We start from the raw sequence: 22,220 nt of genomic DNA on the forward strand, positions 1-22,220 counted from the left end.
GGTTTGTTTGGTCTCTCTCTCTCTCTCTCTCTCGCTCTCTCTCTCGCTCTCTCTCTCGCTCTCTCTCTCGCTCGCTCGCTCTCGCTCTCGCGAGACAGGATTTCTCTGTGTAACAGTCCTGGCTGTCCTGGAACATGGTTTATAGACCAGGCTAGCGTCTAACTTGCTGAGCCCTGCCTACCTCTGCCTCCCAAGTGCTGGGATTAAAAGCATGCACCACCACCGCCTGGCCTCTGTCTCTCTAAAGTAACAAAAAGGTCGATAAGATGGCTCCTCGGTCCAGCAGGCAAAAGTGCCTGCCACCAAGCCTGAGGCTCTGATTTCGATGGCTGCGACCCACATGGTAAGAACCAACTTCCACTTGTCCTCTGACCTCCACACAAGCATCACAGCAGGCACCTGGGAGTGAGTGCACACATGTGCACACACACACCAAATACATATTTTGTTTTATTTAAGGAGGACAGATCCGAAGCTGTCCTCTGTCCTCCACATCCACCTGCACACCAGTGAACTGGTGTATACATGAGCATGTACACATACAAGCACACACACACACAGAGAAAGAACCTTTACTGCCTTCAGTATATTTAAATAATCTATAGGAAGCTCAATCATAAATATTCTTATACAAAATGCCAGAAGAACTCCTACCTTCCATTACATATGTGTAAAAGTTATCTATCTATTAAAGCCGTTCAACTTCCAATGCACATTTATTTCTTGAAAGTCACTAGATCACTTAATTATAGTGAAGACAACTCCGGAAGCACTTACTGGTTTAGCCGGACATCAAGAATGAAGGATGTTCCAAAGGCATCCACCTGGAAGCTTGCCTTGTCCACATGAGTCAGCTGCAATATCAAAAAGGTAAAACATTTATAGTTGCTGTGGTGATTCGTTCATTACTGAGAATTTCTTGCAGTCACTCTGAAAGGCTCATAGTATCACAAACAAGAGAGCAATTCCACAGGAAGATAAATGGCAGCGGAATAAAGCAAAATTGTGTGCCCTCCTGGGAGCCAAGCCGCCACCAATCCAAAGGTAATCACCATCCAGCCGGGACAAAGGGCCTACTGTCCTGCTTTGTCTCGAGTCTTGGAACAATGCCTATCCAGCTCCACCTCAGTAGACTGGCTCCCCAGTCTCCGAGCCGCTCTTTTAAAGTTAAGCTTTGTACCTTCCAAAAGGAAACTGTACTTCATTCAAGAGTAAAATAATACAGCGAATACCATCTATTTACAAGGAAGACATTTAAACTACAATTAAAACTCCTTTTTTTATCAAACCTTTAATATATAATTTTAAAATAGCATGACAGATGTAATTTGTGAAACCTAATTTCAGAGAAGCTGCCACATATTTCTAAGCACAAACTTAAGCCTTTGTATGTACTAAGAATATCATCCCCCAAATGTTTCTGTGACAAAAACAGTCACTGTTTACTGTGCCATCCTATGACCGCTGACGGACAATCAGCAGGGGCTCCAAAAGGACCCAGTGATCATGTTAATATTCGCATTATGAATGATCATGAGACTAAACTGGAAAGAAAGAAAACAGCCTATTCCATTTCACTCCCCAATACCAATAGTGGCTACCTCTAAACAACAGACTATGAATTCCCTGGTTTTTATTCTGTTTATATGTTTGTGTATTCTTGAGGGTTTTTTTTCTCATATGTACCTAATTTCTAAAGTAAGCATGTATAATTGCTATTATTAGGAGAAACAATGTGCATTATTTTAGAGCTATCCTCACCTCAGCCACCTTGTGCAGTAAATGAGGCTGACAGTGCTGCTGGTCCCTGAGAAGCAGCATCATAGGAAGGGACCTCAGAGGGGCCGCAAGCAGCCCTGGACTTCACATTCGGTACACTCGGGACTGGGTGAAAAGAGAGGGCCTGGTTAGCAATAACAATGCCTTCTGGCGCTTTTCCCATGGAACAGTATTTGAAAGAACGTGGGCTGGAGACTCCTGCTCAGCAGTGGCTGTAACACCAGTCCTGCCCTAACCAGGACCAAGTGCTCAGATACCCTTCAGCCTCTTCACGGACAAACCTAACTGCCTCACTCTGCTCAGCTAACTCCAACGCCCACCAAGCCCTGGCTTCCTCTTTCTTTACCAGGTCCTTGGAGGTGCCCCTTACTCTAAGCTCTACCGCTACCACACACCACAACTGAAAACCCAGTGGAAGCCGCACATTCTCTACTTTACCAAAGACCCCCATCCAGTCCCCACATTTCAAGACGCTCCACACCTGCCTCCCCAGTGCCCTGGCACAGTGCTCTGGGCTCCCAAGCACCTCCCCACACCTTATCCATGCTGACTTCTTCCATCTACTCTTTAACTCAAAAGAACAACACTACTTTTACTCACGACTTCTGCTGAGAGCTTTTCAAACCAGACTCTTGACCTGGGCAGTTTCCTGAAAACAACCCAATCTGAATCTCAGGACTCGGGTCAGCAGCTCTTCTAGAACCTGCCACAGAGGCCCTAAGACAAGACCACAGACAGGTGGTTTACACAACAGAGATCTTCGTATTCACAGTTCTGGAGGGCAGTTGTCCATGGACAAAGGCAGATTCAGTTTCTACAAGGCCTCTCTGTGGCCTCACCATGTCCTCACACAGTCTGTGTGCACTCTCAGGCACTTCCCCATCTGAGAATATGAGTCCTCTTGGGTTAGGGACCCCCAGCCTGATAACCTCTTTTAAAGCCCTGTCTTCATGTACAATCACATTGGGTAAGGGTTCCAACACATGAACTTCCAGGGAGCACAATTCAGTCCACAACACTGCTCTCCCATCAAGTCTCCATCTCCCTCTCCTCACTGCAGGTCAGAGTGATATCAGAGACTCGGCACTGACCACAGCAGGAACTCACTCAGTATTTCCTGAGTGGCTACTGGAGGCTGTTTTATTAATCACCTAGATGCCTAAGTGAACAATGATACAACTACAAATGACCTGCTTTCTGAAATGCAGGCTTCCCATTAGGCCTGCTCACTCTTAATACCATGTCGATAGACAGTGTTCTTTCTGCCTAAAAGCTCCCCGGGTTTCCTAAAGTTCAGACCATGTTTTGGGAACAGCATCAGGAAAGCCCTACTTACCAGAATTGATGTCTCAATTAAAATGAACCTTTCCTTCTTCCATTCTTCCTAGGTCCCTGTGTGACTATGATAGCTTTTATCTCAGTCTCCCCTGAATTAGAAATGCTAACACCATAAATCTGTGGTGAACAGGCCACATCGGGATGATGGCTCAAACCAAGGTAATGCTACTATTATTTTTAGCAAAGTGTTTACTGTTTTTTTTAAAAGATTTATTTATTTATTATGTATATAGCATGTATGTTTGCAGGCCAGAAGGGGCACCAGATCTCATTACAGATGGTTGTGAGCCACCATGTGGTTGCTGGGAATTGAACTCAGGACCTCTGGAAGAACAGTCAGTGCCCTTAACCGCTGAGCCATCTCTCCAGCCCCGTGTTTACTGTTTTTTTTTTTTTTTTCCATCACAGGCAATTTATTTTGTTCTATTCATTCACAGTTAATACAGAAAATACTTGGAAACATTTCCATATAATATTTGACACAGAAATCATCAAATAGAAGTATACAATGTTGACAGGAGGCAGTATATTTATAATTTATAACCCCAAATGTATTTATAAATTAGAAATGGAAAGATCTACAAATGAAATTATGAAGGTTCACCAAAGTCATTTAATCTGTCAGTTTCTCATTCATTTTTATGTCTTAATAATATTCTATTGTATGAATAAGCCACATTTTATTTCTCTCCAGTATTTGATAGCTATTTGAGTTGTTTTAACTTTTTTACTATTAGCAACACACTGCTGTAAACTTTCATGTACATGTTTCATAGGTGCACATTTTCAGTAGTTTGAGGTTATATTCCTAAGGGTAGAATTGTTGAGTAACAGAGTAACAATGTTTTGCATTTTGACCAACCACCAGACTGTTTTGCCAAAGTGGCACACCATTTTACAATCTCACCAAATCCTTGTTTTTAAGGCTCTGAATTTTGTACAAAAGCATTCAATCATTCTGTCAGACCAAACCAGGAAAAGTAAGCTATAGTTCAGAGCTGTTCTATTCCATTTACTATGCAAAGCCAATCTTGGCGTTTGCAACTCTCAGCCCTTTTGAGTATTTTTGCAGTGTTCACCTTTTCCTCCACCACTTTTTTCTTCTTCTTTTTTTTCTGGTTTATTTCTATCTATTACAAATGTATAAAAAATCCTCCATCAACGCTGCTGATAGCAGCAGAACCTTGAGAAATATACCTTTGGTTTGCCTCAGAAAAGGAACACATATTGTACTGTAAAGTTTATAAAATTGGCGCAAAACATTGTAATAATGTTACAATACCAGTTTTAAGAGTTCAGTGACTAATGGGGAGCCGATGGGATACATGCAGAACTGTGAAAGCAATCTCACTTAGCCAGCTGTACAAGTAGACTGTAAATCTACACTCAGATCATTTCTGAACTAAGACTATCATCTCAGTTTATCTGTTGAGGTCAACCAGGAAACCCTAGAATATACCTTGATTTTTGCAAAAAACAAAATAGGGGGAGGGGTTTCTTCAGCATTTCAGTCCACGAGTAACAGTATCCTAACAGGCAAAGTGTTCTCTCACTGTCACCATAGAATGAACTGCTGCTGGAGCTCAACTTGGGCTTTAATTTGCATTAGCACTTACATGCATAGTAGTCCAAGTTGTTGACCTCATGACTTTAAAAAGTAACTCTAAAAAAGTAAAATGGCCCTTCTTGGAAGACTAAAGAAAGACATCCAGCCACAGTTGTAAAAAGTCTCATCAAAACAATATACCCTTTTATGAATTACGCCTCAATTAAAAAAAAAAAGTAGCCCCAAATAAGAAGCAGCTCTGAAAAAGAAAATATAACATCTACCTTCAGACTATGAGGGTGGTCATGGGGAGGGACTAGAAAACAAGATTCAAACAATCCCATGCAAATATCACATTTTTCAAATGGAAGAACTCCAAACTGCACTAGAAGTTCCAATCACTAAGACACTTTCCATTGAAATGATTTAAGTACAACTACATGGCACCAAGGTTTAGGCCTATTATAGGCCTGACAACCAAGTCCTTGTTTTCTGGAAGAAAGACCTCAAAAGTCCCACTCAATTCCATATAACAATACTTCAAAGATCAATTAGGTTTTCCTTTCCTTAATATTTTTGTTTTTGACATCTAATCCTAAAGACTAGATTAAAACTTAGCTCATTTCCCAGAAGGCATTGCTTCCCTTTGCTCTATGAAAGAGTCCACCAAGACCTCTTCCTCAAAACCATCTAGCCCCCAGCCTCCAGCCTTTGCTTGTGATGAATCTTTCTCAACATCCTGAAAAGGTAATGTAGGTAAAATATGCTCATAAACATTAAAACTAGTTGTTAGAAAGATGTAACTAGCTTTATAATTTAAGTTTTAAAGCATAAATACTTGCAGCTTAATCTGCACTGACAATGATTGTCGAAGCCTAAAATTCAACATTTTACAAATTCTCATTCACACACACAAAACACACTATTATCACACAACTTGTGTCTTGAGAGAATCTTCTGCTTTTTAAATCTTTGGCCTCCCAGTCAATCCCAAATTCAACCAACTTTTCCGAGTTCTGGTAGTTACCTGGACCACTGAGGCATTGCCACAAGACTTCTTCTCTTTTGAAACATCCTTTTTCTCTAGATATTAGGATAGCTACACCAGCTTGTTTCTTCTGTGGTGTATGTTGGTGTGGGATTATCTATTGCTTGATTTTTCATGGATGTGTTTAGCTTCTTTGGGTTGAATTTTCCCTTCTAGTGCTTTCTGTAGGGCTGGGTTTGTAGACAGGTATTGATTAAATCTGGTTTTATCCTGGAATATTTTGTTTACTCCACCTATGGTGATTAAGAGTTTTGCTGGGTATAATAGTCTGGGTTGGCATCCGTGGTCTCTTAGTGTGTTTACTGTTTTTTAATTCTAATTCTTTTTTCCTTTTTATTTTTTTGGGGGAGGTTTTTTTGGGGGGAGGGTGTTGTAAGACAAGGTTTCTCTGTGTATCAACCCTGGCTGTCCTGGAACTCTGTAGACCAGGCTGGCTTCGAACTCAGAGATCCACCTGTCTCTGCCTCCCGAGTGCTGGGATTAAAGGCACACACCACCACCACCTGACTCTTTTTTCCTTTTTAATTAACATGTGATATTTGTATATCTGTATGAGGTATAATGTGATATTTCAAAACATTTATAAAATCTTATCAGGGTGATTAGCATTTCCATCTCCTTGCCATTTCTTAATGTTTGGAGCCTCTGAGCTCTGCTCTTCTCCGTTTTCAGAAACTGTGTAACGCTTACTGTGAACTATCATCACCCTCCAGCACAGCAGAACCGGAGCTCATGACTCCCTCCAGTGCGTTTGGTGCCTGTTATCCAGCCTCCCACAGTCTCCTTTCACTCCTCTTCCCAGCCTCTAATAATTATTATTATTCCTCCTCCTCCTCCTCTAGACTAACATTTTAAACTGCCATATGTGAGAAACACAAGATAAAGTACTTGACTTTCTGTCTGGCTTACCTCAGTTAACATAATGTCCTCTAGTTCCATTCATTTTGCACAGAACAATTCAGTGATTTTTACACAATATTCTTCCTACAGTTCCTTTTTACTTCTGTTTTTTTTTTTTTTTTTTAATTTTACAGGCCTCAGTGGGGTTCCAAGGAGACACTTAAATTCAAAGAAAATACAAAGAAAGCTTATTTTAACTAAGGTTCAATTTTTTAAGTGTGTATTACTTAATACAATTCTAATGTGGGATGGTTTTCACAGACCATATTCAGAATGATCAATTGAACACACTTCCCCCTAAGCTCTACCTGCCTACTAGAGGAAGACAGAAAGTGACTTATTAATGAGATTAAAAATAAGTTTAGAAAATAAGTCCACTCTTTTAAGAGTTGATAAAATTAGGCAATGTGATCTTAGACCAGAGTGGATGAGGGTCCTAAGGTGGTCTTAGAAGACCCTTCTGAGGTGTGACTCAGTGAGGCACCAGCAATGTCTAGAAGGCATTTAGAAGAACACCAGGCCTGCACAAGTCCACATTCTTGTCCCAAGACTGTGAACACATTGCCTTAGACAGAAAGAGGGATCCTGCAAAGCAACGATTAAGGTGAAGACTTAAAGGGGGATTATCCTGGATCACATGGGTGGGTCCTGTCTGCTAACATCTATCTTTAAAAGAGGGGGCAAAGAAGCCACAGAGAAGACGCGGGGATGGAAGTAGAGAACTGAGCCATCTGAGGTTGGCGGGATGACCAGGGAACACAAGCAGCCTCCAAAGGCTGAGCCAACAAGATAGCAGTGGCTGAAGGTACTTGCTGCCAAGCTTGTGACCTGAGTCTAATCCCTGGGACCCATGTGGCAGAAGGAGAAGTCAAGTTGTCCTCTGACCTCTGTGTACACGTAAAATGTTTTGGAAAAAAGGCCTCCTGAAGGAACACAGTACAGACAATCCTTTCCAATTAGCTTTATAAGATCCCCCAGAACTATAAGACTGTATTTTTTTTTATTGTTTTAAGACACTAAGTTTTGAGTAATGTGTGACAACCTCAATAGGGAACTGAGACAGAGTCCCTGGCGCTGCTTTCGAGCAGTTAGAAAAACAGCTCCAATAAGCTCATTGAACCAGAGTGAGGTGGCATTTTCCTGCACAGCTGGACTAAAATCCAGGCACGCAGAGCAGTAGGACCGACACTTGTGACATCCCCAAAACTAAATTGTTCATGCAGGTCTTCAGGAACTATTAGTCTGTTTTGTGTTGCTATAACAAAACACATGACTCTGGGCAATGGATAAAAATATAGGATTATGTTGTTCACAATTCTGATGGGTGAAAAGTCCAAACGGCCTGACACCTGAGTCCACAAGAGGCTGAGTTGTAACACGTGGTGAAGAGGCAGAAAAGGAGCCTGCAACATTCAGAAGGGGCCAAAGGTATAGGATGGCCTCATTTTTTGAAAACCCCACCTCCGTGGGTCAGGCATGACGGCATACGCGTTTAAACCCACACTCTTGGGACTAGGACACAAAGCCAGGTAGATCTCTTTGAATTTGGGGCCAGCCTGGTCTACACAGCAAGTTCCAGGCCAGCCAGAGCTACATAGTGAGATCCTGTCTCAAAAACAAAACAAAACGCTCCCATGAAGACTAACTCAACCAGGGGAGGCCTACCTGAATCTGGCCGCTACCCCCAGCCCTATATTTCACAGGTCTCACCACCTCAGCACCGCCACTGTGGGGGCCATGCTTCCACTCCCAACCTTTGAGAAACACAGCCAAACCTCACGCATCCACAACACAAGCAAAGCAAACTTGCAGTAAGACAAGTGCAAGCATAATTTCCTGGCATTCTGTATGATGTTCTAGTATCGGGGAGCCGACTTCACATGTTGGTATATAAGCCGTCCAGAGAGAAGAAATAGGCGCTTCCTTAGGTTCTGAACTCAACCTCCAAAGAAAAGGAGAAGGAGGGGGCTGGGGGGGGGGGGAGAAGGAGGAGGGAGGAGGGGGAGGAGGGGGAGGGGGAGGAAGGGGAGGAGGGGGAGGAGAAGACAAAAACGACCATGACAATGACTACATCTGAGGGATATTTGAAAATAAAATTTTATAAAAATGTACTTATTCAAATCATTATGTAAGGGCTGGGCGGTGGTGGCACACACCTTTAATACCAGCACTCGGGAGACAGAGCCAGGTGGATCTCTGTGAGTTTGAGGCCAGCCTGGACTACAGAGTGAGATCCAGGACAGGCACCAAAACTACACAAAGAAACCCTGTCTTGAAAAAACAAAAAAGGAAAAAAAAATTATTATGTAAGAACAAATTCTGGTTTGGTTGGTTTTTTGTTTGTTTGTTTTTTGTTTTCTTTCTTGGGTGGTGCTGGGGATTGAACCAGGACTTTGCATAAGCTAGGCAAGAATTCTACCACCTAAATCCCTAGTACTTCATTTATTTTAAAAACTGTTAAACACTCCAGAGTTACAGAATAATATTGAAAAGATTCTTAAAACTCAATAGGATACTTTTATTTTACAAACAGAAAAGATGAGGCACGTATGGGTAAAAATCATTTCCAAGCGCACCAGCTGGTGGCAGGCCGGGCACCCAGCTCCCAGGAGGCCTCTCCACCACACGTCAGCTCCTTGCTGTCATTCTGTGGTTTGGATGGGTACCCAGGTTTTCATAATTTCTGGTGAGTGCTTATTATGATAGGAATATCTTTAGAGACATGAGAATGCTCTGAGATGTACGTTCTAGGGCCTACAGAAAGAAAACCAAACATGAAAAATAAGTTTTGTACTTCTATTTTACAACTCTGTTTACATTAGGAAAGTCCATGTTACCTCAGCTGACACACAAAACATGCTCTAAGACCAATCCAATTACAAGCCGAGAAATTGAAATTACAGTTAAAAACATAAGTAGGTTTCCACTTTCCAACAAGAAGTTGACACAGGTATGGCAGAATGTGGCTAACAATCCACAGAAGCAGCTGTGAGACAAAAGATGCAGAAGGAAATGCAACAATATTTTTTCAAGCTATCCAAATGGCAAGAAATCTTAATAAATCAGTGTAATTATATAAAACTAATTTTAATTTCTAATTTCATAAATGAATCACAGAATTGTGGGACCTATGGAACTTGACATGATCTCCAGATTGAGACCTGTTTATTATTCACAGAAACAGCCAAAACTGAAGCGCAAAGTTAACACAATACCTCGTTCCCTACAAGTTCAGCTCCTTGGCAGCCTGTCCTTTTCTCTTGACACAGTCTGGAGTCAACAAACCAGAGCCAACCCACACATGCCAGAGGTTAAAAATTAATTTTCAAGACTGTCTTATTAGTAACTTAAAAAAAAATAAACTGACACTAGAACATTCGTGAAAATCAGAACTTTGACAATAAAAAAAAAAAAAAAAAAAAAGAAGGTTCTTAAGTTAACGTCAACCTGAAAACAAACCAATGACTAGTAATGGATTGGGAGGATTACCAACCTAATGGTATTATGCAACAAAATTGTAAAAGTAATTCACATTATTAAAAGAAGAACTGAGGTGTACAGCAGAACCTTTAGCTACTCTGGTTTCCTGAGTTCTGTGCCACTTGAGTGCCGACACTGAAGGGACTCCCGGAAGTCTAATATCCTCAGCTTCACAACAGACCACCAACAGCAAGTAACCTTGCACATATTAAGCCCTGTTTTGATGCCATAAACAACAGCCTCTCTTTCACCCTCACCCATCGCCTCAAGCAAACTTTTGTCAGAGGACTGAGACTAAAACTCCGATTCACCAAGATGGCCATGCTTCACCGTTGCATTTGTGCGGCCACATGAGTAAGAGTAACCAGGCAGCTGAGACAGAAGACAACCGTGTGAAGAACGGAGCTACAAGGCAGCAGCTAGGAGAGCACACTAACACAACATACGTGAGAAATAAGAGACATGACTCCCATTTCTGTATAGATGACTCTGATAAATACAGCTCTGTTTTCTGTCTGGCCAACTCAATCATGCCGACAGTTTTCATAAACTCTGTCATACACTGCATCTAATTTACACAGCATCTTTAACCAACCTGTCCTTTTAATCCAGTCATCTGCATCACTATTACAAAACTCAAAACAGTGCCTGCCAGCAGGTCATTAGAGACCAGAGGAAACAAAGCAAACAACAGCAAAAACCATGCTCTTGAGAATGAACTCGAAAGAGCTGATCTGGGTTGAAATCTGAGGCTTTCATTTACAAGTGAATAAACTAGAACGGGTCTTTTAGAATCTCTGACCTAAAAGTGTTCATCTCTGAAAGAGCAGAAGCAATAATGCACACTCTGTGGACTTGTTACAAATCAGTGGGTCCATTCAGCCTTTAGAGTTTTGACCACAGTGAAGCCCTGGGGATACAAAAATGAGTGGGATGTGGTCCTCGCATCCTCCACCCCCAAAAAACTCAGTCAAAAGCTACCAAATGACTATAAAATATGTCTATGTGCCATAATCATATGAGCTACAACACCAGTCCACCCTCTGCAGGCTACCCTGGGATGACATGGTGATTCTCAGACTGAAAAAACAGGTTAAATACACCTGTTTTTAAATACACCTTAAAGGACTGATAAAGGCACAAAAATCAGGTACAGTCAGCACAAGGAAATCATGAGAAATGCTGGAACGCAGTCAGAGAGCATGGTTGTGGGAGGTCAGGCCTAAACTGTGGGCATGGAGAAACATCTCAACACTAGCCACATAAAAGCACTAAAGCCTGTGCTGTGGACTCTGAGGCTCTGGTTTATTTGGTCTATAGTAAAATAGGATGATTGCATTTTTGACAGTGGTACCATGTGAGTGTAAGGTGTGGCCAGATCAAAAGTCACCATTCTAAATCATCTAAGACATGCAGTTTATCCCAAGAGCACTAAGAAATGGATGTGAAGGTCTTTGTGGTAATAGATATTCAATATACAGAATTTCCCATCCCTTCCCTTTGCTATTTATGAACAACAATAACACAAGTTTACCTTTGAAAACTGATGGTCCACATCTACTTACTGATTTACTAAATTGTGTTCTTGACAGAGTTTCACTGTCTATCCCTAACTGGCTTTGTACTTGCTATACAGCCCAGGGTGGCTTCAAATGCACAGCTTCAAATATCCCAGTTTTAACCTTCATGCTGAGATACAAGATTACATCAGAGTCAACTCTCCCAAGTATTTCTTACAAGTAATATAACATAATATAAAATATATAGCCCTCTCAAAATTTTCTACCTAAACTTTGCTGAGTTCAACCAAAATAACAGAAGTCTTAAAGTTTTTATTTAAGGAAGAGAAGGAAAAGGGAAGTAGAAACCTGGGCACATTGTGGAGTCACATGGGGAACTCTTTGATAAATAACATGGAGATTCAATTCTTTGCCATTTTATTTAAAAAAAGAAGAACCAACACCAAGTTTACTGAATATCTCCTTTGGGGTAGACAATCTGCCCAGGTCCTTGTAGAGATGTTTCTCGACCACTCAGCTCCCTTTCCTCTGTTTTGCCGATTACTCCCTCCTCCTTGCTTTCCAAGTCAAACTTCGGTTCTTGTTGACTCTACTGAATGTGGATTTTTTAACAAGTGATATAAACATCACCCACTGCTCTTATTTTGGGGTTTTCTATTGAAGGACAAAGGTTATGTTGTATAGATGTCGAAGGAGATGACTTCTTCAGAGACATTCCCTGCATCAGCCTTACTGGGTTCCCCAGAGTTCTGAGAGCATTGACAGCCCTGGACTCTGATTTCCTGGATCCTGGGGTCCTTTTCTCCAGTGGCCCCCTGTTCCAACAAGCAGGAAGACAGACTGTGCCGACCCTGGCACCAGCTCCCATTTCTCATCTCTCCATTCAGGAAGCCAGGCAGCCTCATTACCTATTTATGCCTCAGCTATCTTCTGAGAAATCATTCTCTCAATCATCTCAGCCATTAGCTGCCCATTACTAGACCTTTAATTCCAGGCCTGAACAAGAAAATGCTTACTCACATAATTCCGAAGGTCAAAGAAGACGTTTGAGATACTTAGTAACCTAGGAACAACACTGTAATTAAACAGGAGCATAAGGAGCCCCAAGAAAATCAGCAGACAAAATCCCTCAGGTGCGGCACTGGGGACGTGATGCTCTTCAGTGCAGGAGAGACCTGGAGATGAGATGAGAGCTCTTCCCAGCCCACAGCGGGCTTGACATGTGATTGAAAATGGAGTCAGGCAAACTTCCTACCTTCCACCTTCTTCTCACATGCGAGGACTGGAAACAGCCATAATTACAGTGTTGTGAGAAAAACGTAAAAGGTTGAGTTGCGGTGAAAAGACTTGCGGTGGAGAATAATGCAAGTCGGGAATGCTAAATAAAGACAGGGGAAAAACCAGAGGAAGGAAGATGAGTGAGCAGTTAAGCTACCACACTTTAAAATGAATAATGAGCCCCGAAGCCAACAATTCCAAAGGCAAACTGATAAAGAAGAGCTGCATCTGCCAGCTAGGTCACAATCTGCCCTGGAGGCAACACCAGAAACGGGCCGGCTCCACGGAGGAGAGCTAAGAGTGGTGAGTTCTTCACAGCGAGGTTTATTCCGGCCCCTCGACTCTGTCTTTTTCTTTGATTGCATGATTTCATCTTGCTTACAGATACTCGAGGTGCCTGAGCATTAGGATGACTTACGCCGAGGGGCTGTCTCCAGTGTCTGGGGAAAGAAAACTCGGGAGCATCACTGAACAAAACCTCATGGCAAGTGGCGGGCATCCACCATTTCTACTGCACCTTTTTAGGAGACAAATCCCCGCGGGGTTAGCCTTTGCTCACTCTTCTCCGGCTAGAAAATAAAACTATGTAACTCTGGAGGACTTTTTGCACATGCCCATACACATATGCATGCATGCACACACACACACTCACCTTTAAAAGAACCAGATTCCTTCTTTACTACATATCCCAACTGTCCAAAAAGTTTCCTTGAATGTGCTCAAGAAATAATCCAAGAAAAATTTAAAGGAGCAAAATTTGTCCTGGGGAAGAAGAGTCATCATGGTGGTCTGTCATGATCTACAGCAACAATGATATTACTGGAGTATTTTCATCTGTAACCCTCCAGCAACCACCAAAAGCTGTCTTCCCTGTGGTATGACATGACAGAGCTCTAGAAACAAGGGCCACTGCAAAGACATCCGAATTTTTACCTCCCAGGTGGTAGGATGAAGAAGGCACAATAGTCATCTCAATTACCCAATTACCACAGTAATGGAAGAAGAGAATGAAAACCGTGTGGACGTGTGTATGTGCATGTGTGTATGTGCATGCATATATACACATGTGTATGTGTAAGAGTGATGGGAGAGAGACATCAGAATATCAGTCATCTATGACAAAAAAAAATGCCTTAAAAGCATGGATTTATTGAACACAGCCACAGGCAGAACATAGCAAGGAACTAAAACAGTAAGTATGACATAAATTTACTCCTAACATATAATTGATTGGTTTCCACATACTACCAGCTGGCATCTCCAAACTGCTTGAAGAGTAACCCTTTCCATTAAGTTAAAGGGAAAACGAAGAATCTCTCTACCATATATGTTTAAAGTAAAACATAAATGTTAATTTAAAAAACTTAGTTTACTTATATCTGGTGAATAGTACTTTCAGAGACTCTACCTTTAAAAATATTAATGAAGCCAGGCATGGTGGTATATGCCCCAAACCTCAGCACATAGAAGGTAAGAAAATGACATAGGTTTGATGTGAGCTTGAATTATATCAGTTCTACGATAGCCTGGGCTACAGTGTAAGACCCTGTCTCAAAACAAACAAACAAACAAATACAAAAACCTACGTGGAAAAAGTTCCAATGAATAAAAGTTCACAGACATGGTGTCAAAAATCTAAGGGACAGCAAAATAATGAAATTATTCAGTTGTATAATAGACAAAGAAAGAAACTCTAGAAACTAATTTTATTCACACTTCTATTATTTACTGAAGAAAGTCACTAATGGCTTCTAGCACAGAAAGAGCAATCTGGTCACTTAACCCTAAGCACTAAACGTTTACCCTGGAAAAGTAGAATGCATTTTAAAAATACACTAGGTGGTGGTGGTGCACACCTTTAATCCCAGCACTTGGGAGACAGAAGCAGGTGAATCTCTGAGTTCAAGACCAGCCTGGTCTACAGAGCAAGTTCCAGGACAGCCAGGACTACACAGAAAAACTCTGTCTCAAAAAAACCAAAAAATAAAAATACGCTGAGTCTCAATTCTCTCTTGAAATAGAAAACACTAAAAGATACTGTTTTATGAAACACAAGAAAATTCTACAAATCAATTTATATCTCACAATGCTAGTATGTACATACATACATGTGTGAACATACATAAAAATTAGGGCAAGAAAAGTATGTAGCCAACTAAATTTGGAAGGAGCAAATTCTGTAACTTGCTGAGCCCACCTAGAAAGAGCTGTAAATAAAAGGAATAACTAGTATTCTAAATAATGAAAGATGTGAGCCTTCCTAGGGGCTTCTAGGACATGCTCACAGTACCTACTGCTAGGTAGTCAGAACCACAGGCCAACATCCTGTTAGCTCTGAAAGACATCCTTCTCCAAGGGCACAAAGCCCATAATCCTCAAGATTTGTCATTAACATCACGACCTCATGCCTGAACACAAAAAGGGAAGGACACTGTTAGCCTGACCATGCTTTGCTTCTGGCGTGAAACCAACTGGTAACAGAAACAATTTCATGTCAAAGGTTGGTAGAATGTGGGCACCATAGTGTCAGAGACAGAAAGGAAAACCAAATAAAAATAATTGGGAGCCAGGGCCTGATTAGGGCAGGATGGCAGAACCGCTGAGCCCAGAGCTGGACTGGAGCCATCTTCTCTGTCTGCTCAGACACTGAACCTTAACAAAACTGCAAATACAACAGGGCCTGGGATGCTGTATGTTGTCTTTCCCCAGTGAGATCTGGGTCTCTGTATGTTTAGTGCTTTGATACAAAGTTGAGTAAACCATGATCCCGAGTTCTTGCCTCTACTAGGGGGCCAATTAGAATAATTTTATGAGGACTCCATGCTTGTGACATACTGAGTTAAAAAAGGGAGTCCTACAGGAATTTTGATTCTTTTTTCAAAGGAAAAAGCCAGGTTGGGTTTTATGATAGTTTACTTCTTGTTGCTCTAAGCAAATGAACACTTTAAAGTACCACAGAGGTCGCGTTTCATTTAATATATTAAATCATCCCTAAGGAGCACTTATTCACTTCCCAAAGTCATGTAGGTAGTCTCTCCGTACCTCCCCCACTGAGTTTCTCAGAAATTGCCTCCTGGCAAAGTCTCCTGAGCCAAGCATTCTCCAGACCAGCATCCTCAGCAAACTGCCACTACACCACCTCTGTCCTTCTGTGACCTTCCTGGAATGTCCGCCATCTTCCCCACAGCCAGCAAGCCTGGATGCAAGGTGTGCCAAGGACTCCATGAACACGACAGTGGACTCCGAGGAAGACAAGGTCCTGCCCACGGACCTCTTCTGTCTGAAAAGGCATGGTTCTGTTATGCAAGGCAGTAATATAAAAATGTTTGGCCCCAAAGAGCTTTCCTGCTGTACAATAACTGAGAAAAGTTACATTGGAACAGTGGTTAGAATTCCAGATTCTAGAGCCACATTTCCTTCTTAAATCCCAGCTCTATCCCTTCCTATAATGAGTGATCCTGGGTAAGTTATTGAAGCTTTCTATGCCTCGGGCTTTGAATTTATTAAGTAGCAACCCCTGGGACGCTGTGAAGACTGAACAGTTTCGGGACAAAGATGAATGGCATGTTAGTCTGCCAGGTAAGCAGTAAGAGACTAAGCATATGTGAACAAAATTTCTTCTGGAGTCAGGGGTCAGACTATTTTTGCTTCCCTTGTTGCTTCTAGCTGCCAATCCCTCTCGCCCCTATCTGAGAGGTCCATCTCATTCAGCTGCACCACCTTCCACTCTCAACACAGCACCAAGCGCCTCTGTGCCCCAAGTGCTTGGCAGCCTGCTTGGCACAGAGTGCTTGCTCACTTTAAATTTCAACTCTGACAACTGTTATAGGATGATGATGACTTGAAGAAAAGTTGACTTATAAACAGTAATTAGCCAAAAGGGTGAAGTACTTCTCAGGACTATAGTAAATGTTGCTTTCATAAAAACTACCTTATTGGTTTGTTACTTATAAGCAATACCATTGTCATAGAGAGTATAGTCCTTATCGGCATATGCATGCTACTCACTGTGATTGCAAATTTCTTTAGTCCCATATAGTTTGCTATTGAGTTCAGAAGTGACTCCACTGTAAAGTCTGTAATATGCATTATCTACAGGACAGGGGAGGAGGGTGGAATACAGAGTCTTAGGGAGCCTCAAATGTGATTCATTCTTCCATTGTGAAAACTGATTGATGAGTCTGTTTTATAAAAGGTTTTTTTTTTTATCTGTTTGTTCATTTTTGTGGTGGTAGAGATTGAATGCTGGGACTAGTACAGCCTGGGCACACACTCTCCCATGAAGCTACGGCCCTATTTAAGCTTTTCAGATAGTTTCTCAACTCCTATTGCAGTCTGTTCCAATGCTGAATCATCTTGTTTCCCCCTTAGACAGCTAATAAAAGTGTCTTAATGCAATTTATGTCTACTTCCTCCCTTTGTGAAACAGAATATGTTCAAAGGTGAGTTAGAAGCATCCTTCTCATCTTTTATGCACAGTAAAAAGTATATGCTACTTAGCAAGCTCTTACAGCAAGTTAGCCCTGAAATATCTACAAACACAAAAGGGTAAGCTTATTTCCATGCACGTATTAACCGTGAAATGTAAGTATTTAACAGCACAAAAATAATATGGCTACACAGAGAAGAACCCAGATGTGTTATGTTGTGAAACTGGGGGACACGTAGGGGACTGGATCACATCCAAAGACCCTAGTGAACATCTACTTGGTCTTTTTGGTGAGATTATCCAGTATTCTAAGATTACAGGGATGACACTAAAAATAGCTCTAAAGGTAAGAATTATTCCAAACACCACTACCACCCGCCAGCCACAGATAAGGATAATCACAAATACCATCCCCTAGTAAGACTTTCCTGTTAGCCGTGGTGGCACACACCTATATTTACAAGAGTCAGCAGGTAGAAGCAGGAGAATCAGCAAAGGTTGAGTCCAGTCTGGGCTCTGAGAGCCAGGCCAACCAAGGCTAAATATCAAGGGCCTATCACAAAATAAAACAGACATTTTCCCATCCCACCTTCTGTGTGTGGTGGTGGGGGGTAGTGATAGTCTGTTTCTTGCTTATTTGTTTGTTTGTTTTTGAGATAGAGTCTCACTCTTTAGTTCTGACCCAGAACTCTCCATGTAGATCAGGCTGGCCTTGAACTCACAGAGATCTGCTCATCTTGGCCTCCTGAGGACTAGGATTAAAGACTGTGCCACCATGCCTGGCAAGCACCACCTTCTTGAGAATGGCCATCTTGCTACTGACAGACACATTTAAGCCTTGGAGTCGTCCTACGGGAATGCTCCTCTTGGATGCCTGTCTGGTTCATTTCCCACCTTCCAGGGTCTTCTCGGAGGCCTCGTGGACCACCTACTAACAATTACAACATGGGCTGAGCACTACTGCAATGACAGAGTGCTGGCCTAACACGCTCAAGTCCGAAATTCAGTCTCCAACACTGAAAAAGAAATTACAGCCTGTGCCTTCATGCTACTCTGCCATCCTGAGACTATAAACCCCACTGCCATGCTGTTCTCTTTCCCATAGGACCGCCTGTCAGAGAAAACACCTGCTAAAATATGGACCTCAAATAAAGACAAAAGTAGTCACCGACATAATCCAAGGGCCTGGAACAGTTCCTGCCATATAGTTCATCCTCAGTAAGTATCAATGAAGTGAATTAAATGGATGTCAGTTCACATACAAACTCCTAAAATGTAATTATCACACACATGCACACGGACATATGCACACACATGTGCGTATGTTATTGTGGAATAACAGAGAATCAATGGCACGTGGCTATGGTCCCAGTATTCAGTAAGCTGAGACAGAGGAGTTGTAGGAAGTTTGAGGACAGCCTGGGTGATAAAACAAGCAGTAGGCTAGCCAAGGAAACACAGCAAGATCTTGTCAGAGAAAAAGGAAAATTTTAATTGTAGACCACAGAGCTGTGAAGTCAAAACTTTGTTCAAAAGGAACACGACTCCAAGTCTATTCCATACTTTCCAGTCTCCTCCGTTCTCATGGTTTGCAAGGATATAAGGACAAAGAGACAAACCAGGGATCTGCACTTGTAGTGACACTAGACTGCAGAGAGCAGGGACCATGAGAAGGTGGGGTTAATGGCTGAGACGTTCCTGGCACGCCCAACTGCACGTGGATAGAAGTGCAAAGAAAGCAAGTCATGTCTCTCTGCAAGGGAAGTGTGAGGCCCAAGCCTGACCCAAAGGCCTCACAGAGAGGAAACATTCCATCACACACACACACACACACACACACACACACACACACACGCATGCACGCACACGCACGCACACGCACGCGCTCAAGGGCACACACACCAGTACCAGGAGCAGCAACAATACTAGGCACACTTGGAGCTTTCCTCCCGATGAACATATGATGCTAAAGGAAAAGCATACGGGCTTTTTCTAACCTAATTATTTCTTAAGGGAAATAATACAAACAATTAACTCGGGAATAACAGATTTTGGAAAGAGTGTTTGTTGAAAACTGTTAGAAATCTGGGAACACATGGCTGATTGATTAAGTGTTGAAATATTTATTAAATATGAGAATCCACTGCAAAGAAATGGAACTGGTCCAGCTAAGCTGAAGGCTTCATCCAACACTAGCCCAGAGTCCTGTCGATCAGAACCTGAGCTGAGAAATGAAGATCACCCACAAACGCTGCTGTGACAAAAACCGGGGAGCCCCACCCGCTAAAGAGGAAAAATAACACACTGAAAATGACTACAAGCTTGCTAAAAGCTATATTTTTTTAAAAGATGAAATTATACATTTAAAGGGGGAAATTTTATGGTACAGGAATTGTTTCACAACAAAGTTCTTAATTAGAATAAATAAATAAATGAATAAATAACTGAAAGAAAACTCCAGGGACTGGAGCAGTGTGCAGCAGCAGGGCCCAGGGTCCCCCCACCCCACCCCCACCATAAAATCACCATAACGTATCATGGCCAGGGGTTTCAGGAAATGTGAAATAGAACGTGGAAAAACAAAAAGCGTCCTATCACATGTAGCAAGGTAATTGTTTTACAACACACATTCTGCTCTGTGACATGCTCATATTTCCATGTGTGCACATGCAATCTTTCACGCAGATATTCATAGCATTGCTACTCATAATGAAAGACTTTAATTAATAGAAATGTTTACCAAGATGATGAATAAATAATTGGATATTACTCAACAATAAGAAGGAATGAAGTACACGGGCTATAACACGGATCAGTGCTGAAAATGTCATGCTAAGGGAAAGCAGTGAAGATTATTTGAAGCATCTAGAATAGGCAAATCTACAGAAACAAAAAGCTGTCTTTTAAAAAGGGGCCAGTGAGCCAGCTCAGTGGGAAAGGTGCTTGCCACCAAGGTTGATGATCTGAGTCTGATCCTCCGGACCCACATGATGGAAGAAGAGAGCTGATCCTCTGACCTCTACAGGTACCATGGTACACATGTGCCTACACAACTCTAAATAAACAGAATGCAAATATATATATATATATATATATATATGAATTCCTCTGTTTCTGAGATTATCAAAGATTACTTGAAGTCATAAAGATGGCTAAGGAGTTTAGTTCTTCAGAATGATGTTTGAACTGCTGCATCCTTTAATATGATATAGTCTCTGTACAACTCCTGAATGTCTCTTACACTTGAACCTTATTTTCAGATCCTCCATTCACACTACACTATAAACACATGAAACTATTTAGACTAAAGTATTGTCCTCTATGGTTTCTTTTCCAGAATTAAATTAGTATGTGCAGCTCTTTAAGAAACATGGAGATCTCCTGGTGTACCATGTGGGTAACCACCTCATATATTTAAAAATATTAAAACATCTTATATTAATATATATCTTCAACATTAAAGTAAGTTAGGCCAGAATGTGTTCATACCTGTAATCCTGGGATGTGAGGGGTAGAGACAAGGACAAGAAACGAGAGTTCAAGACTAGTCTGAGCTACATGGCGAGATCTCCAAAAATAAAAGGGAGATGCAGAGATATAGTGATGGCTCAGAAAGTCAAGGTGCTTGCCCCCAAGCCTGGTGACCCCTGTTCTATCCCTGAGACAAACAAAATGGAAGAAGAGAACTGACCCCCACAAGTTTTCCTCTGACCTCTACACATTCACGTTTGTACACACATGCATCCACACATATCAATTAATTAATTAAATGTTCTTTAAAGTCTATTCCATAGTTAATAAAGAGTTAATTTATGTATATTACTGAATTTCATATGTCTGCATCTTATACGTATTTGAACTACTTAATTGCATATAATTAATGTTAAAGCATATAACTAATTAGTATTAAATAATACATTTTCATAAAACAAAGAGAGATTAGAAAAAGTTAAAACAAAATATTAAAACAGGAATTATCAGAGGCTTAGCTCCAAGGAAAAAATTAAGTATGGCCTTAGTTTATAATTGCAGTTAAAAACTAAAGAATAACTAACTACTCGGGGAAATTTTTACCTGAATATGTCACATAAACTCAAATCTATCAAAAATGCTATATGACACTCTTGCAAAAGATGCACATCATTGTCTCAAAGAAAACTCTGCTCCCGGAGCAAATGACAAAGTCTGGTGAATAAATGCAGCCACAAAGGTTAAGTAGCTTGGATTTATTTTCGCTAGGGGAGACAGGGCGATAAACGGACAGGAGTGAATGTGTCATGGTGGTTAAAGTGTCCATGAGACAGCATACAGCTTTCTGTGGTGGAGTGTCAGTGGACTCACGATAGTCCAAGTCCCTGCTACCTCCTCTCTCTCCGGCCCCCTCGGCGCCACGGCTCTGACTTTTCTCGTAAGCTCTGCCTTGGGGCCTAGGCAAGAAGGACTCTGATTTCGGTGCACAGGGCTACTGTGCAGGTCCTCCAGAGAACCAGGGCATACTGCATCCAGTGGCTGGGCTGGGGCGGCAAGAATACTTGTGGGGGAGGAAGGAAAAAGGGTAGAGAGTAGGCATAAATATGGGAGGAGGGACACGCTCCTCTCTGACGCTTCCTGACTAAAAATTGGAATATCTACTGGAAAGAATGTGTAACTGTGGGAAATAGCTCAAAGCTATATCAGTCAGTAACATAAATAGTCACTTAATTTTTTTCTTCATATCTTTGAGACAGAAAATTAAGATAAAAACGGGCTAAAAATATTTACTGAGCACCTACTGTGGGTCAGGTACCATGCTGAGCAGCAGATAGACAATGGTAACTATAAATGACCAAGTGTGAGATCAAGACTACAGGCCATCTCACAGAAACAACTTCACACAGGTATCAGTGTCTGGGTCCCCTCCAC

At 41.6% G+C, this 22,220-nt stretch overlaps 1 protein-coding gene across 15 annotated transcripts in view; it reads right to left on the reverse strand.

Moving 5' to 3' along the window:
• Window positions 1-22,220, reverse strand: part of Adam22 (ADAM metallopeptidase domain 22) — a 217,931-nt gene that overhangs the window by 184,713 nt on the left and 10,998 nt on the right. For all 15 annotated transcript variants that reach the window (XR_013049715.1, XM_076566282.1, XM_076566281.1 and 12 more), the window contains exon 3: window positions 778-854. Coding sequence is in view for 14 of the 15 variants with exons in the window: in XM_076566282.1 (XP_076422397.1) it covers window positions 778-854 (77 nt within the window). In the remaining variant the exon portion in view is untranslated. The remainder of the gene's footprint in view (window positions 1-777; window positions 855-22,220) is intronic.

This window comes from Peromyscus maniculatus, chromosome 3, assembly GCF_049852395.1.
Source record: "Peromyscus maniculatus bairdii isolate BWxNUB_F1_BW_parent chromosome 3, HU_Pman_BW_mat_3.1, whole genome shotgun sequence".
In the NCBI taxonomy this organism is placed as follows: domain Eukaryota; kingdom Metazoa; phylum Chordata; class Mammalia; order Rodentia; family Cricetidae; genus Peromyscus; species Peromyscus maniculatus.